The 16,369-nt window shown below is 40.4% G+C and overlaps 2 protein-coding genes across 8 annotated transcripts in view; both read left to right on the forward strand.

Annotated features, from left to right (window-relative positions):
• The window catches only part of LOC115794048 (myelin basic protein-like), a 70,479-nt gene extending 54,509 nt beyond the window's left edge, over window positions 1-15,970 (forward strand). Inside the window, exon 5 of the mRNA XM_030749280.1 lies at window positions 15,503-15,970. Within this exon, the coding sequence (XP_030605140.1) occupies window positions 15,503-15,624 (122 nt within the window). The 3' untranslated portion in view covers window positions 15,625-15,970. The remainder of the gene's footprint in view (window positions 1-15,502) is intronic.
• LOC115794049 (myelin basic protein-like) lies at window positions 56-15,495 on the forward strand. 7 transcript variants are annotated; one of them, XM_030749282.1, is made up of 7 exons: window positions 68-220; window positions 8,787-8,891; window positions 9,553-9,579; window positions 10,255-10,284; window positions 11,678-11,761; window positions 11,878-11,896; window positions 14,449-15,072. In XM_030749282.1, exons 1-6 carry the CDS (start codon window positions 101-103, stop codon window positions 11,878-11,880), a joined length of 369 nt encoding a protein of 122 aa, XP_030605142.1. In that variant the 5' UTR covers window positions 68-100; the 3' UTR covers window positions 11,881-11,896; window positions 14,449-15,072. The 7 variants fall into 7 exon arrangements, with proteins under 7 accessions (XP_030605144.1, XP_030605143.1, XP_030605145.1 ...); XM_030749287.1 differs by lacking the exon at window positions 10,255-10,284 and having other exon boundaries at window positions 63-220; window positions 11,687-11,761; XM_030749281.1 differs by lacking the exon at window positions 11,878-11,896 and having other exon boundaries at window positions 64-220.
• Window positions 15,971-16,369: the final 399 nt, after the last annotated feature.

Raw genomic sequence — 16,369 nt, forward strand, 5'->3', positions numbered from 1 at the left:
TTTTTTTTTCTTCTTCTTCTTCTTCCTCCTCTGTCCTTCGCTCTCATTTAAGAGAGACACAAGAACCCCACATTTGACAAACACAGCTACTAATACAGCCATGGCATCTGCAAGCAGCTCTGCACAGGCCGCCTTCGGCCTGGGTCGGAGGAAGAAGAACCCCGGCCTCCTGGATCAGATTGGAAAGTTCTTTGGAGGGGACAAGAAGAGGAAGGGCAAGGTGAGGAAAGTGGGAGATTCAGTCCTTTTTTATGTATCTTAGTTTATTCACTGATTGGCTCCCAGAACCACTTTTTACTTGTGAGTCTCTAATACACAATGTAAGAATATGTTGCCACATATTTGTCATGTCGAATTGTTGGTTTTACTGTTGATTATATGCTGAACCAAAGTGATGTTGTCGTGTGATTCACATTAACTGGCTGATACTGAATCGACACTTAATGACTTTGGGTGGGGCTTGTTTTCTTATTTTTTTAATTATAAAAAAGGCTGTGATTTTTGCTCATTTAAGAATTTCTCTCCATTTTGTTTATTTGAACGGTACTGACATGAAAAGCATTTTCCTCTTTAGTTAAATCTGATATCTGTAACGTTATAGTGTTTCACATGTTGCTGTCATTGTGCTATATATATATTTTTTTGTCAAACTGGAGAACTGCTCAGTTCAGGTACTTTTCTCAGTGATGGTGATGTTTAGCAGGGAAATTCACCTCATTAGTAATACTGGTGTAATAATTTTATTATTATGGATTTTATGGAGGCTTTGAGTACTCTGCAGAGAGTTTATGCAGCTTCTTGGTAGGGAGTCTCTTTGAGTTCTGATTTTTGTTATAATTTTGATAAGAGAGCCACAGGGAGGTACTTTCACTACTGTTTGCACAGTGCCACAGTCTGCTGAGTCACTTTCAAAGTTAATGATGAAATTATGCTATAACTGATCAAAGAAGTAGAATATGTACAGTGTATTAACATATAAAGATGTATATTAGAGTAGGCGCTTAATATCATCCCAGATTCGGGAATATACAAGTCCGCATCCCAGTAAGAAAGAAAAGGCGATCGTGAAGCCTTTGAGCCTGCGTTGCTTTCTGCTTACTTTGTACTGCAGTGTTGTCGAGATGACCTCTTTCTGAACATTAGTGAATCTTAAACAGTATTCATGTCAGGCCCGCTGCGTTAAAAAGTAAATACAGAGAGAAAATCCCACACATTTTTAAAATGTTGGGATAGTGTGGGCCTTTGCTGTGAAAGCAAATGTCCCATTTATTTTCCTGGCACCAGCCTGTGCACCAGTTAAAGCCGGAATGGGATCCATGTCCAGACAGGAATGGGACTGCTTGGCAGCGTCGCCGCAGCTCAGTCGGTTCCACTCGCTTTCTGCCCGTTCCGGAGGTGGCGATGAAATGGAAATACCAAGTTTCAGCACCTAATCTGGGTAAAAGGCACAGAGTTTACCACAGCGCCGAATATTCGCTCGTCCTGACGACGCTACTACAACAAGCTGAGCCCAAAATGTAGTTCTTTGAGAAAGAGAGAGATGAAATGGAAGTTTAAAAGTTGTTCTTGATCTGCGTGATCCACCGTGAGTCACGTCTACTCACTGTGACAGCTGTCTGAAAACATAATGGTTTGAAATGAGTCGTATGGTATAGCGAGCTTATTGCTGTGGATAAAAGGAATCTCTCTGATTTGAAAGCTTTTATTTTCCCCCTTTTGTAAAGCTCTCCCCTGCAGAGTGTTAATCGGAGTGCTTTGGCACACAGTAATTGCAGAGAAATCACTGAACAGTACGAAAATATGCATTTTTCCTACGCCTTATGCTAACCATGAAATGGTGTTCAGGATTCAGGATAAAACGGAGTTTTCTATACATGTCAAAAATTTTGTTTATTTATTTTCCCAGCCTATTGAGCTGATCAGACATTGTTTCGCTTTGGAATTAATCAGGGAATGCCGGCGCCTCATGTGCTGCCGTGTTTGTTTGATTTTCCTCATTCTTGTCTCGGCCATAAAATTGTATCTCGTTCCTCACATTGATGACACGTTTACAAAAGAGAAATTACAAATATATATTTGTGTTCACCAAGGATTTGCCTTCAAATGACGAGTGCTCACATCTCCATGTAAACGACAGGTTCGTCTCACCTCTGTTGCCTCTAGCAAAACAACAACAACAAAAAAAACCCCTACACTTATTTTTCCAGACAGATTTCCTGGTAAAGACAGATATTTTTTATCTCAGTATCTTATCTAGCCTGTCTGTGTGCACAGATTCTCCACAGACATTCCTGATGCATACTTTGACTTGCGGGCTGCAGTATTAGGACAGATTGTCTCAGTGTTTCTCGTTGGATTGTGAATATGCATGCTTATTTCAGTAACCTTGAATTGTTTTCCTACTGGCAAATGTGGAGTCATTTACACACTGATCCCTTGTGCTTATTAATGTCCTTTCTGTCTGATTTTATTTGCATGTTTTTCAATCTAAAACCGAGCCGGGGCTTTAAGAAGATGTAAAGTACCGTTAGTACCCAAGAGATTCTGAAGTCGTGAGAAGACGAGACGTAAAAGACAAACTCAGGTCTTAGGACACAAAACAAATGCAGTTAATCTGTGTCTGAATACTAATGGCTTTTTGATGATTTCAAAAGGGGATCATGACGTGCTAATTGGAGGGAGGCAGAAATGAAGACTCATAAAGAACTGAATCATTTTTGAAGTCTTAATTTTCCTCTTAATTTGTTGAATTGTGGAATGAGTCATATTCTTGTGCAGGAGCGATGTCAGGTTTTTCACAGGACAGCTCACTTGGAACCAAATGTTTTGTGGACTCTTTAATGCCAGTGTCTTGGGATGGGGGGGAAGAGAAGCCACTCCCCCTTTCCCATCACTTTGCTCACCTCAGGTTCTCGTGTCTTTGACCCAGTCTGACAGTTTATTTGAGCCAGCAGTGGATCAGCAACAGTCCTCTGCTGCGTAATGCCTTTGTAACTGTATCTGCTGTGACCGGTTAGCTGTTCCTAACCTGATCCTGTTCTAAGCTTGTTCTATTTGCTTGATTAAAACTCTTTAACAACACCCTCAGCGCTTTCATTGTTTTTGTTTTAATTGTGTTTGTCTCTCCTACTTGTTGTTTTAAGTACAATAAATTCCTTTAACTGCTCTAACAACTGGTAACTGGCAGCTCTCCTTTTTTTAAGGTAAAGGAGAGAAAATAAAACATGCTGAAAAATGTACTTTTGTCTTTAAAGACTGAGCCTGAAGACAAAGTCAGATATTCCACACTTCAGTCAGTCACGTAAACATAAGGAGTTATCAGTGAAGGTTTAATGAAAAGCTGAGCCACTGTTTATTTCCACTTAGAACTGAGTAATGGATGACTGGCTGGCTTGGGTTGTTTGTATGAGCCTGATGATGAAAAGATAATGCAACAGTGCAGAATTCAGTGATTACCCAAAGCTGATTGAAAGTACAAGTTTATATTCATCCCCAGATCAAGAAACAAGTCAGCCGCTGTGGTACGATAAATTACTGCAGAGTAAAAAACACTTTGTGTCTAGGATATTGGACGGCTTTGCATTCTAATGTAATTTGCAGTGCAAACTGCAGAACGATGGATGCTGCAGAATTAAGAGCCGCTTTGCTTTATCTTTGCGTATGAAGCCAATCTGAGGGTAGGAAAATGTAAATAAATGTTCAAGCATTTCCTTTGTGAGTTTGGATTATGCACCACTGCAAATAAAATGGGTCTAATAATAATAATAATGGAACTGTGTCTAAAAGTATATGGTGGGAAGAACTGAAGAATAAATAAAATTCTCTTGTACTATTTTTTATTTACTGTGATTAATAATTATTTGATACAATTGATTTTTACATCTAAAAAGGTGTTCTTAGTGAATAGCAGCTCCTGCGGGTGGTTTGCCTCCCATCCTGCCCCCTTAGTAAAACTTTACGCTGTAAGTGTAACGTAAGGCAAATTGATACCAATACTGATGATTAGTGGACTTTAAAATAACTTTTATAAACTTTCCCTAAACGTAGACCCAAATTCAGATGAATCAGTAGTTTATCTGAGTTGCCGGGGTCATACAGCAAGCAGCTAAAGTAAGACAGGGAAAAATATTACTGTAGTTGCTGCCACATTTGAAACGACTTGAGGGTCATTCCATCTCAAAATCAAATGTGGCCCTTCTGCTCAGCTGTTTCCAATTTGCATAAAATTTTTATGGTCCAAACTGAACAGATGTAATTATTGCTGTAAAATTTTAGATTTGTATATCAAATACTTTTCAAGATTTTATTTTATTTTTTTGTACATTTTGTTTTATTTTATTTTATTTTATTTTACTTTATTTTATTTATTTATTTTTTTTTTGCACATTGAAATCTGAGGAAATGTTTGAACATTAATATCTCAAAAATTATTAAAGATAAAAGAATGAAATGTTCACTGGTCTTTTTTTTTTTTTTTAGCCATTTTGTGGTACAACTTGTACAGCTTTTTCTTCATTTTTGTGACTAAGAATTTCATGTTAAAAAGTATTGCTTTTTTTGTAGTATTGTGAAATTCAACTATATACATATATACATAAATTGTCGCAAGCTGTCTTTTGTAATTATTTTTTTTATTAGTGTGCTCAAATATAGAGGGCTTTTTTCATAATTTAACTAGCCAATAGACATTTTTAAATGTGTCTGTCCCTAATGACACATCCTGATTCATTTTGATGGTAACAAAGAAAAAATGTCCTGAAAGTGGGTTGACAGACCATTTTTTTAAAAACACATTTCTTGAAACCTATTTGGTATATGAAGCTAAACAGTCTCAGCAATCATTATACACTGCTAAAAAAAAAATTAGAGGAGTACTGCACACATCAGATCTCAATGGGGAAAAAAATTATGCTGATATATTTACTGATATGTTCTGGGTAAGTTGTTAGGAATGAAAGGATGCCACATTGTTTGATGTAAAAGAAAACTATCAACCTACAGAGGGCTCAATTCAAAGAAACCCCAAAAATCACTGTGAAAAAATGACGCAGCAGGTTAGTCCATTTTGCGGAAATTTAATTGCAGCAACTCAAAATGGTACTCAGTAGTTTCTATGGCCTCCTACGTGCTTGCATGCATGTCTGACAACATTGGGGCATGTTCCTCATAAGACAACAGATGGTGTCCTAGAGAATCTCCTCCCAGATCTGGACCAGCGCATCACTGAGCTCCTGGACAGTCTGAGGTGAAACTTGGCGGCATTGGACGGACCAAAACATAATGTCCCAAAGGTGTTCTGTTGGATTTAGGTCAGGCTAGTGTGGGGGCCAGTCAGTGGTATCAATTCCTTCATCCTCCAGGAACTGCCTGCATACTCTCGCCACATGAGGCCAAGTATTGTGGTGCACCAGGAGGAACCCAGGACCCACTGCACCAGCGTAGGGTGTGACAGTGGATCCAAGGATTCCATCCTGATACCTAATGGCAGTGAGGATCCCATTGTCTGTAGCCTGTAGAGGTCTGTGCCTCCCTCCACGGATATGCCTTCCTAGACCATCACTGACCCACCACAAAACCGGTCATGACGAATGATGTTACAGGCAGCATAACGTTCCCCATGGCTTCCCCAGACCCTTTCACGTCTGTCACATGCTCAGAGCGAACCTGCTCTCATATGTGAAAATGCACTGAGCGCTAGTGGTGGACAAATCTGGTATTCTATGGCAAATGCCAGACAGGTTCCACAGTGCTGGGCAGTGAGCTCAGGGTATGTGAGAGAATGTGAGACCCTCAGGCCACCCTCAGGAAGTCTGTTTCTGATTGTTTGGTCAGAAGCATTCACACCAGTGGTCTGCTGGAGGTCATTTTGTAGGGCTCTGGAAGTGCTCCTCCTGTTCCTCCTTGCAGATACCAGTCCTGCAGATGGATTAAGGACCTTCTACGGCCCTGTCCAGGTCTCCTAGAATAACTGCCTGTCTCCTGGAATCTCCTCCATTCTCTTGAGACTGCTGGGAATCTCAAGAGCACATATTGATGTGCCATGCTGCAGGACTTAGACTATCTGTACAACCTCTGTAGGGTCCAGGTATCACCTCATGCTGCCAGTAGTGATACTAGCCAAATACCAAACTAGTGCAAAAATAGTCAGAAAAGATGAGGAGGGAAAAATGTCAGTGACCTCCACCTATAAAACCATTCCTATTTTGGGGGTTGTCTCGTTGTTGCCCCTCTAGTTCACTTGTTAATTTTATTAACACCAAAGCAGCTGAAACTGATTAACAACCCCCTCTGCTGCTTAACTGACCAGATCTAGAAGTTTAACTGATTTGATGCTACACTCTGATTAAGTGTTCTTTTAATTTTTTTGAGTCGTGTGTATGTTCAAACATTTGACCATAAAATTTTTATGCAAATCTCAGATAGTCGAGCAGAAAATGTTTCAAAAAATTTCCTGATTTGAGATGCAACGACCCATAGGCTACATGGAGGCCTAGGTGGCAATAACAGATATTGTTTGAAGACTTTTTTACAGTACCATTTGTAGGATATTTTGTTTAAAACATTCAAAAATATGTGAAGATAAAAATATGTAAAATGAATATTGGACATTTACAGAAGTTAGCTTTGTTATTTTAATCGATAAGTATCATCCATTTTGTCATCCATATAGTCTGATAAGTGAGCAAGAAGAGTGCATTTTTCTTTTGTCAGGCCTACTGGAGGTAACAGGCAATAGGAAAAAAGCAAATGCAACAATGGGGTGAATAAGCTAAGTTTGCTGCTAGCTTATGGGCTAATATCAACTTACTGCTGCAGCAAAAATGGCTGCTGGGCTTCATCAAATCACTGCAGTGAAAGTGGTAAGAGGGAGCCAAAATGATTAAGTTGAAGACTTGAGAAGAAACAACAACAAAGAGCTAAAATTTATATTTGAATTTGGTTTGGTTGGCTCAGATTAGCAAAACCAAAACAGTTGTCCTAGTTCTCAAATGACACTTTGTGCTAAACTCTGCTAAAGACGCTCAGCAATAAAGCATGAGTATATTTATCAAAATGTCAAACTATTTCTTTAATTTAAAAAAAAAATGACAGCTCAGTGCTGTTCCTGTCTCATTTAATGAACAAATAGGAAAATAAGTGGATATTTAGCATGAAAAATGACTGATTGACCACATAAAGAACTCAAATTTCAGGAAACTGTTTTGCAGACAATTTATTGAAAGCAGCGCACAAATCCATAACCTGCCTGAACCCATTTTTCTTCAGACATGAACCTGTATCAGTGATTGCAACCTCCCTCTTTTCTGCACTGCAGAAACTTAGTTTTAAGGCCTCAGTATCACTGCTCAAGAGCTGAATGGCTCCATTAACAGCAGGCCAAGCACTAATGGAATCTTTATATATATTTATTTTTTTGGTCCTCTCAGAAGTAATGTGTAATATTCACTTGAAATGGATATGAAGTCCTCACGGGAGCAGTTTCTTAAGTTATTAGGCATCATTTTGCACATTTTCCCCCCGAATAACAAAAGAAAGAAGAAAAATAGAGCAAAACAGAGAAAACAAAAAGAGAGCAAAGACTCACTCTCATCAAAGGGGCAACTGACTGAGGATATAGCAGCATAATTCCTACAAAAAAATTTTTATTTCCTAATCACTGAGTCACTGAGGTCGCTGGATTTCCTCAACCTCCTTTCATTTATACCTGGTACAGAGCTGTGGACAGACACAGCACAGAGAGACATGCTTATGCATTAAGGGGTCAGCACTGAAGCAGCAGGGAGCTGGATTAAACAGGAAGACATTATTGAGAAAAAACAAGAAGAAACAGGGCATGCCCATGTTTCAGGTTTTTTTCTTTTCATTGGCCCATTTTACCCAAAACCCATTAAAGTTAGAGTAGGTCACACCGGATGGCTCTCATATTGTGTAATGGTGGTCGCAGTAAAGTTTCCCTCTTTTGGTTACCTTAAGGTTCTTTGATGTGAGGTAATGGATGTGAATCCTCCTCTGCCGCACACACACACGCACACACACGGACGTTTTCCTGTTACATTAGTGGGGTCACTGAAACTGATGAACGCAGTAACATTAGCACACAGTGAGTAGGTGGAAATGAGTTTAGTTCCTTTTCTCTCCCTGAGTTGCTGCTTGTTGATGCTTTTTGTATTAGTTTTACACATTTCACCCACCACCTTTCTGTGTCCCTGTGCTGTTTGCATCAGTTTAATGTTTTAAATGCACCAGAGTTCTCACACGGGCATAAAAGTCACCTCGACGTACCCTTTGTAAAGCATGACTTTAAGGCAATTAGCTGCATTTAATTCTGCTTTGGGATGATAATCACTCTTTATTACTGACATCAACCCAGTGACAGGAGAACAAACACAAATCCAACAGCTCATTTGTACCATTTTGTTTTTAATAGCTTGCAGCCAAAGGTTTTGCCACTAAAGGTTACGAGGTGGGTGTTGTCCGCAGAATGAGATCATCAGCCACTTCTGAATACACCATGACTTTCAAAAGTGAAGAAATTCTCACCTTGATGTAGTGTAGTACTAAATGTGCAGAATTGTGCAATATGACACATTCAGTATGGCTTAAAAATTCAATGAAAACTAAATTAGTCATATTTTAGGTAGGTAATGCCAAATATGGCATCCTTTTCCATTAGCATAAGTACTGATTCATGAAATTCCAGCCTTGCTGACATTTAGTATGAGCGATATTGAGTAAAGGTCAGTGAAACCATATTACTGTTCTGCTTCCTTCCCTTTTCTTCCCAGGGCTCTTTCCGAGGCGCTCTCTCCCCGGGCCCTCAGAAAGCCTCTGCAACTTCCCCACGTAAGCGCGGGGCAGAGAACGCCGTGGTCCATTTCTTCCGCACGATTGTGAGTAATCCTAAAGTGAGCTGTACCTTAGAAAGACTCATCCTCTCACATCAGACATTTCAGATTGAGTCAGACATTTTTGCCAGTGTGGGCTTTTCTTCCATTGTTCTTCCATGTTTGTGCCTTTATTGCTTCCTTTGCTCTCTCACTTAAAAAGCCTTTTTCTGCCTGCATGCATCACGCGTGCAAAGAATGAGTCAAATAACCACTGATTTTGGTTGGCACAGAGGGTAAATCAAAATGAAGATGTGTTCTTATGCACAGCTTTGCTACTGCCCATGTCCATGTTCAGCAGCCAGCGCTGAGGAGCCATTCAAGCAGTAATTGCTCTCCATATAATTTCCTGCAGTTGACTGTCTTTGCAACCCCCCTTGTTGGACTTATCAAACAGTGCCAGCTGCTGGTTGGTGGACTATAGTGTGCATTTAGCATCACGTGACACAAATTGCCAGCTCATATTGGCTACTCGCCCTTTTATCAAAATCTGACATCACTTCGGAAGAAGGCATCCTAGATTTTGACGCACTGAAGTTACAAGATGTGTTTACTTGAGGTCGTTTTTAATTTGCTCGCCACTGTACATGATGAATGATTTATGCAGCGGGAACAGGCCATAATTCTGTCCAAACCTTCTTACCTTCTGTTATTAACTCTTCTTCAGGTGTCCCCTGCCCCTCCAAAGTCTAGGGTGAGTCCGTTTTACATTGTTAAAATATGATTCTGTATAATGTATGATTCTAAATGACAGCTGGGACAGGCTTCAGACCCTAAGATGGATGAGCAGTTAAGAAGAATGAGGGATGGATGAAAAATTCACAGTCAAGTCTACGAGGAACTGAGTCTTTATGGTGTATCGGAAAGTCTAAGAGCTTATTAGGCAAAATGAAAAGAACCTAAAAAAAATGTCTGTACATGGTTTTAATGTATCTTTAATGTATTCTTCACAGTTTTCCAGTAAAATCAGTTTCAGGTAGTAAAGGGCAGCTCGTTGACCAGCAGCTGAAACACAGTAAATACGAGTGAGATGAGCAAATATGCAAAGTACTGTGCTCAGAAGCAGGCATGAGGAACACACACATACAGTATTGTGCTCTATGGTGTATGCCGTCCTGCTAAATGTCACTAAAATTGATGTGAGCGTCTGCCTTGCTCCTCTGTCCTCTCCCTCCCTTTGCTCCTCTGCACCTGCCTTCCCTCTGTGACCCCCGTGACTCCCCCTCTCCCTCTGGATGGACTCTCCTACCTGCCTCCTCTCCTTCCCACCCCGCCTTTGCGCTGAGTAAGATACACATTTTTTTTTTCTATTTGTCTCCTCTCCCTCCTATCTCTTGTCTCTCTCTCTCTTGCTTCTCTACACATCCAGTGGAGAGGACTAGCAGCCAAGATAGGCCTGGTAGGTGGTTTAAAAAAAAAAAATGGAGGTATCATACCTAATGAAACTTGAAGGAAAGTGAGTTCATCCTCTCAAACTGCCTTCAGCATGATGCCTGTGGCTCTCTTTCCATTTTACTCTCCATCATCCACTTAAGCCTTCATAATCTGTCCATACATCAGTGATAATGCCCTCATTTCCTTCCTTGACTTAAGTCCATTTTCAAAGTATATCAGTTCCATTTGATGACCTTGCAGCCTGACTTCTCCATATCATGTGCACATATTGTGCATTCATGATAACACAGGCCTTATACTCCTCTTCATCATCCTTGCTTCATTTCAAAAATTACTTTTGAGGCTGGCTGAAGCGAGGCTGTCGTCTGCTTCATTTGGCAAGCACTTATTTTAATGTCCCCATCATGTGTGTGAAGCAGCAGAAGGGCGACTGTGGGTAAAAGTGAAAAAGGAGACTCGCTAAGGCACTGTACAGAAATTACTGGCAATGGAGGGAGGGAAAAAATAGACTTAAATAGTTATTTATTACACCACTGTACTCACCGGCTACTTTATTAGGTACTCCTAATAACAGTTAAGGCTGGTGGTGGTGATGTAATGATTTGGGGAATATTTTCCTGGCACACTTTGGGCCCCTTAGTACCAACTGGGCATTGTTTAAGCACCGCAGCCTACCTGAGCATCGGTAGCAAGGTGTACCTACATCATATTTTTACCTACATCATTTGTAAATAAAGCTCAGCTCCCGTTCCGCTGCTGTAATTCTTAAACAGTGCCTAAAGTGCTTTTCTCCGAGAAGTAGTCCTGAATATGTTTGGTTGAGTAAATTTTTCCACCTCCCTGACAGGAATTTCTAAGGTGTTTCATCCAAGTGTCGTTTTGAAAGATTACCAGAGTGAAACACTGATCATGCTGATTAACTTTTGGTTTTGCATTTGCTGTCAGGTTTTTAAATATCATCACCATGACAATACGCAGGCAACATATGACTGACTTGTGCTTTCAGAAAGTCAACATTTTGCCATGAATGTCCCTCTTCTGGTCATCAAACAGAAGAACTGTCATTCAAATAATCAGCAAAAGATGAATTTGCTGCTTCATAACCTTATGAATAATTCAAATACTTGGCTGGAAAACCTCATCAAAAGACTTGGATTGGACCATAATAACTACAAATTTTCCAGTACTTTAGTTTTTTTTTTTCTGGAAGGCACACCGATCCATCACTCCAGGGCTCACCATGGATGAGAAAGTCATCCTTCTTTTAAAATCCCAACTTATCATCTTCATACCCTGAGCTGAAAATTATTTCAGGGCTCTCTGTAGAAAGCTCAGCCGCCTCTTAATGCCCTGATAGACTCTTTTAACACACTTGAATTCTTCTCTCCCTCTGCCAGGGCCACCAGAAGTCACAGTCTGCTAAAGCCAAGAAGGCCAGTGCAGGGGACGGCAAAGGCACCCTGACTAGGATCTTCAAAATGGTAAAAAGAAAAAAAAAATCACACCGCTTTCTTTCATTTCTCTACACTGATTTTCTTTGCTAGAAAATGTCCTTTTCCCTAATCCCTTTCTTGCCTTGTTTTCTTTTCTGCCACAGTGATAATATCAGCAGCAGAGTGAGTAACTGATACTCAGTGGAGGGATACTTGAGTTTGATTCACTGCTCATTTGTTCAGCATTGATATGCTTAGAAGGCATCGTAATGGCATTACTAAAGCAGACAGCAGCAGAATAATAAGAGGCTTTTAGACACAAGATTGCTCATCATGCACGCTACAAGCTTTACACCAGCACTGATATAATCATGATGAAGATGGATAGGGGTTCACTGGGACTGTGGCTAACATACTGTACCTGCTTTACAGGGAGGGAGCAACTGCTTATAATATAACCCTTATTTTGCTCTGTCAGAATAAGATTGGCATTCACTGTGTGCAGAATGTTGGCTGAGTGTAAAATAAACCCTAGAGATGCTTGTGTGGGAAAATCCCAGCAGATCAACACTTTATGAAATACTCCGACATCCCCCCACCCACCCACCCACACACATTCTGATGCTCACTTTGAACTTCAGCAGGTCGTCTTGACCATGTTGCTTAAATTCATTGAGTTGCCGGCGTGTGATTGGCTGATTAGATAATTGCTCTAACAAACAGTTTCACAAATGTACCTAAAAAAACGTGTCTGGTGAGCGAACACAGTATTTGTCAACCTGTTTTATTTTGCATTTTATTTGTTAGTGTGCATATTTTTAATTACATGAATTAAGGTATTCATTTATTTATGTGTTTGCTTTTTGTTTTTGCATTTTCCACCTGTTTTTACCTCCCCAAATTTCTTTATTTATGGATTTGCAAGGTGATGGTGTTTCATGGGTTACATTTTTTTTTTTTTTTTGCCTGTTGGTTGATATAAGCGAGCGCAGAAATGTATCGGTGTGGACAGTTTTTCACCCAAAAAAAAAAAAAAGGAGCAAGTTTCATGTACAGCATTCATCAGTGTTTGCTTCAGGCTGCCCCATTCACAGCTGCTTGATCTGTTTCAGTGTTTCGTGAAGAGGAGTGTCATTCTTCGTGCTCTGCTAGTTATTCCCTGACAGGATTTAATTAGCCAGCCACTCTTGACTGTACCTAAGATTGTTATTTAGTTTAGCGATTACTGAAGGTGGAGTGATATCCAAATTTCCCCTGGCCCGCATCCTCGTCCGTAGTGCTAAATTGTTGTCAGTGAGCTACAGGAGAGTAAACAGCTCGCGAGGTGATGCCCTCCTGGGACGCTCCATTTGAGTCTTCCTGGTAAGGCTGATTATTGTTGACTTAGTGCGGTCACACCATCGTTTCTATTTCTTCTACGCATAAATGCCAGCACGACCCAATTGGGAGTGAGATAAAGTCATATTCATTTTTTAATTAAAGCTTCACACGTTCTCTCTCTGCTCATTTTTTAAGCCTAAGCAGCGCTACTCTCTTTCAGGACAGATATCGAGTTTCGTGTGAAATGGCTAGAGCAGTCTGCAGCCCCCGCTTTATGAATAAAAAGCCTTGTACAATGCGGATTATCTCCTCCTGGAGTCCATAAAGATTTGTCTCATTTGAATAATCTTTATGCCTTCTTCTCTGCTTGCTTTTTCTGATAGAGTAGAAGGCATGAGTGAGAATAAGTGAGATGGGGCGAGCTCTCTCTGTAAAGACAGAGCTCGGAGATAAAAATAGCCTGTCTGCTCCCCTTTTTATTTCATTTCTTTGTACCTTTGATAGAAATAGTCTATTACACATATGTATCACTCAGGCGCACATACCATAGCCCCATTCACACAGGCCTAGAGACTGGTTAGTGAACTCCCCACCCCACCCTGGGTAACCACCAGTTGCTAGGGAAAACCTGATCAGTTGGAGAGTGGTTGCTGGCAGTCTCTGGGTGAAATTGGTTGCAAAGAGGTAGAATATGTTGCACCAAAAACCTGCCTGTGATTGCTTTGGTCATTAGCATTGTTTGTATGGAAGATGCTGACTTTTTTGTAAATACTTGCCAACTACAGACCCAAACCGGAAAAGGAAAATGTTCGCCTTCAAACTAAAAGGCGCTCCTTTTGAAATGTGCTGGCTGCAGCGTTAAAGTGCTGCTCTTACTTTGAAGGCAAACATTCTACTTTTCAGTTTTGCATTGCACAAGGAGGTTTTTGGTGGAGCGTCCTCTTTGGAGGTTTCCAGGGGGTCGCTGACTGGTCTCTAGGTTTGTATGACTGAGACCTAACCTGCTCATTTCTCACATTAAATGATCGCTTGGACTTCTTAATGTTAAGCTCATTGTTCAGTTTGAGGACTTACAGACGATTAAAAGTCAGAGGTTTAGTTAATTTATTGATGCGTGTCAATTTCAGGCTTAATGAAAAGCTAATGAAACCTGATTAAATAATGTATTCAGAGGAGAAATGGCAGCTTATCCTTTCAATAGGCTGATGGTTGGTAATGACGGTCATTGAAAGTGAAGGCTGTTCTGCATTCAGAAGTTATTAGTCAAATTAACTATTGCTGAATTTGTCTGCAAAGTGCCTGAGTGAATACTCTAATTACACACTGTGCAAAATGACCAATAGGCTGTCTTTTGATGCTGAAGCCAACATGTCGCATGCACATATTCATCCCGTGTGTCTTGTTTTGTCATGCAGGGAAGCAGGAGTGCTTCTCCAGCCAAACGCTGAGATCCCAACAGCACGAGGGAAGACGTTCAAGAGCATGGGGGGGGGTGAAAAAAGAGGAAGAAAAGGAGGAAATCTTGTCATCCCTTAGACTCACCTTCCCCTCTCCCTCTGTTAACACTGTAATGCTCACTAAATCCATCATTTCTCTTGTTCCCACCCCCACTCTTTTGGCTGGTAGATAGCGACACAATCTGTCTCCTCCCTCCTTTCCCTGCATTGCATTGCTCGAAGTCTGTGCAGTCATCATCACCGGTGTGAACTGTGTGCCCAAGTTGATCCTGAAGCCGCTCACATGTGCAGCCTGAATGCCCCCACCCCTCCACGCCCCCGCCTCTCTCGATATATGTGTGTTTGAGTTTCCGTGGACGTCTTTGATGTTTGTTTGTTTGTTTTTTCTAACAAACGGTGGCTGAACAGAAGCAGACCCGGAGCAGCTGAAGGTTAGGGCCGGTGCAAGTCCGACTGACTTGACCGTCATTGCCGTCTGCCGATTGGGTGAAAAGACCGGGTCACTCCTGTTTTAGAAAAGAGCGGGTTTTCTGTCTTGTCATGCTGTCTACGTCACTTTCTCCAAACCCTTTTCTGTGCACCAATTTGTGATATTTAACAGGTTTTAGATTCTTATTAAACGCGCTGTTTTGCTTACATCAATATTTTCATTCAACCTGCGCGTCTTGGCTTTAGTTAAGCGTCCCGTCTTGAATGTGATGTTGATCTGTGTTAGGGCCTAAGGTTGGCAGTGGGTCTTGTTGTAAAAGTTTCTAAATTTTCTAAATCAAGTTTCTCCTGTAGTTACTGAAAAGAAAAAGGAGTATTTCTTTTTCAGTCTATGAGATAATGACTAATTTACATTTCCACACATAACTTCAAAGTCTCATAGCGTAGTTTTCCACTTTTTAAAAACTGAATCTGAATCACGATGCCACATTCAGATCTTTCCTCAGTGCTTTAGTCTACTGCAGGTCTCCATTGTTCTCACTGTGTCTTTCTCGGCACAAATAAAAAAAAAAAAAAGCCCTAGCTCAACAACAAGTGCCTTTCCTCCTGACTACCAAATACACTGTGCTGTTTTTTCTCCTTCTTGTGGATAATAGAAAAAAAAAAAAAAAAAAACACAATTTCAAAAAGGTGCTCTGTAACTAACTTTGTAATGACACATTTTAAGGTGTTTTTTGAGAATGTGCAAGTTTTCTGTAAAAAAAAAAAAGAAAAAAAGAGAAAGTTCAGCACCACCAGTTGTGCTGTTCCACCCGTCTTCCAGAAGCAGCCATGTGTGATTTGTAGCCTTTGCCCCCCCCACCACCACCACCACCACCATTTGTGTGTGCTTGATCCATCTGAGTGCTGTGTGTTGTTTTTCTTTTTTTCTGAATGGACCCTGAGAATGAATGTTCTGTAAACTTCCTCCTCATTATTGTATGTGTAATAAAACATGACCAGCCACTTAACTGAGAATAAAACATTAAAATATATATATAAAAAAAAACAGCTCCACTCACTGCATTGTGTCTTTTTTTTTTTTTTTTTTTGTCTAGAGCAGCATGACCAGCAAATGATGCATCTTTAAAAAAACAAAAAAACAAAAAAAAAAAAACACCACATTGAAGGGAAATGATATAACAGGTCACAGCAAACAAAAGCGTGAGTCCTTTTTTATTTTTTCATTAAGCCTGAATTCATGATTCACTGGGTAATCACTATTTGGGCCAAGCTTTCCGAGCTCATGACCAGAGCAGATGGAGTACCTACTCGCTACTCTGGCTCGTGTGTAATCACACGGAGTATATTCAGCTTCATGCAATGCTGAAATAACTGAAGTACAAAAGCTGGCTGCAGCATTGAAAATATGAATGCATTTCCCCAAGAGGATCTTTTTACTACAGCTTTC

Source organism: Archocentrus centrarchus, chromosome 16, assembly GCF_007364275.1.
Source record: "Archocentrus centrarchus isolate MPI-CPG fArcCen1 chromosome 16, fArcCen1, whole genome shotgun sequence".
NCBI classification, from domain to species: Eukaryota; Metazoa; Chordata; class Actinopteri; order Cichliformes; family Cichlidae; genus Archocentrus; species Archocentrus centrarchus.

Bases quoted from the DNA above. Each gene is read 5' to 3' on its own strand.
- LOC115794049 (XM_030749281.1), top strand. From the start codon at position 101: ATGGCATCTGCAAGCAGCTCTGCACAGGCCGCCTTCGGCCTGGGTCGG. The intron at 8,892-9,552 runs GTGAGTAATCCT...ACTCTTCTTCAG, and splicing joins TCCATTTCTTCCGCACGATT to GTGTCCCCTGCCCCTCCAAA. The intron at 10,285-11,677 runs GTAGGTGGTTTA...TCCCTCTGCCAG, and splicing joins TAGCAGCCAAGATAGGCCTG to GGCCACCAGAAGTCACAGTC.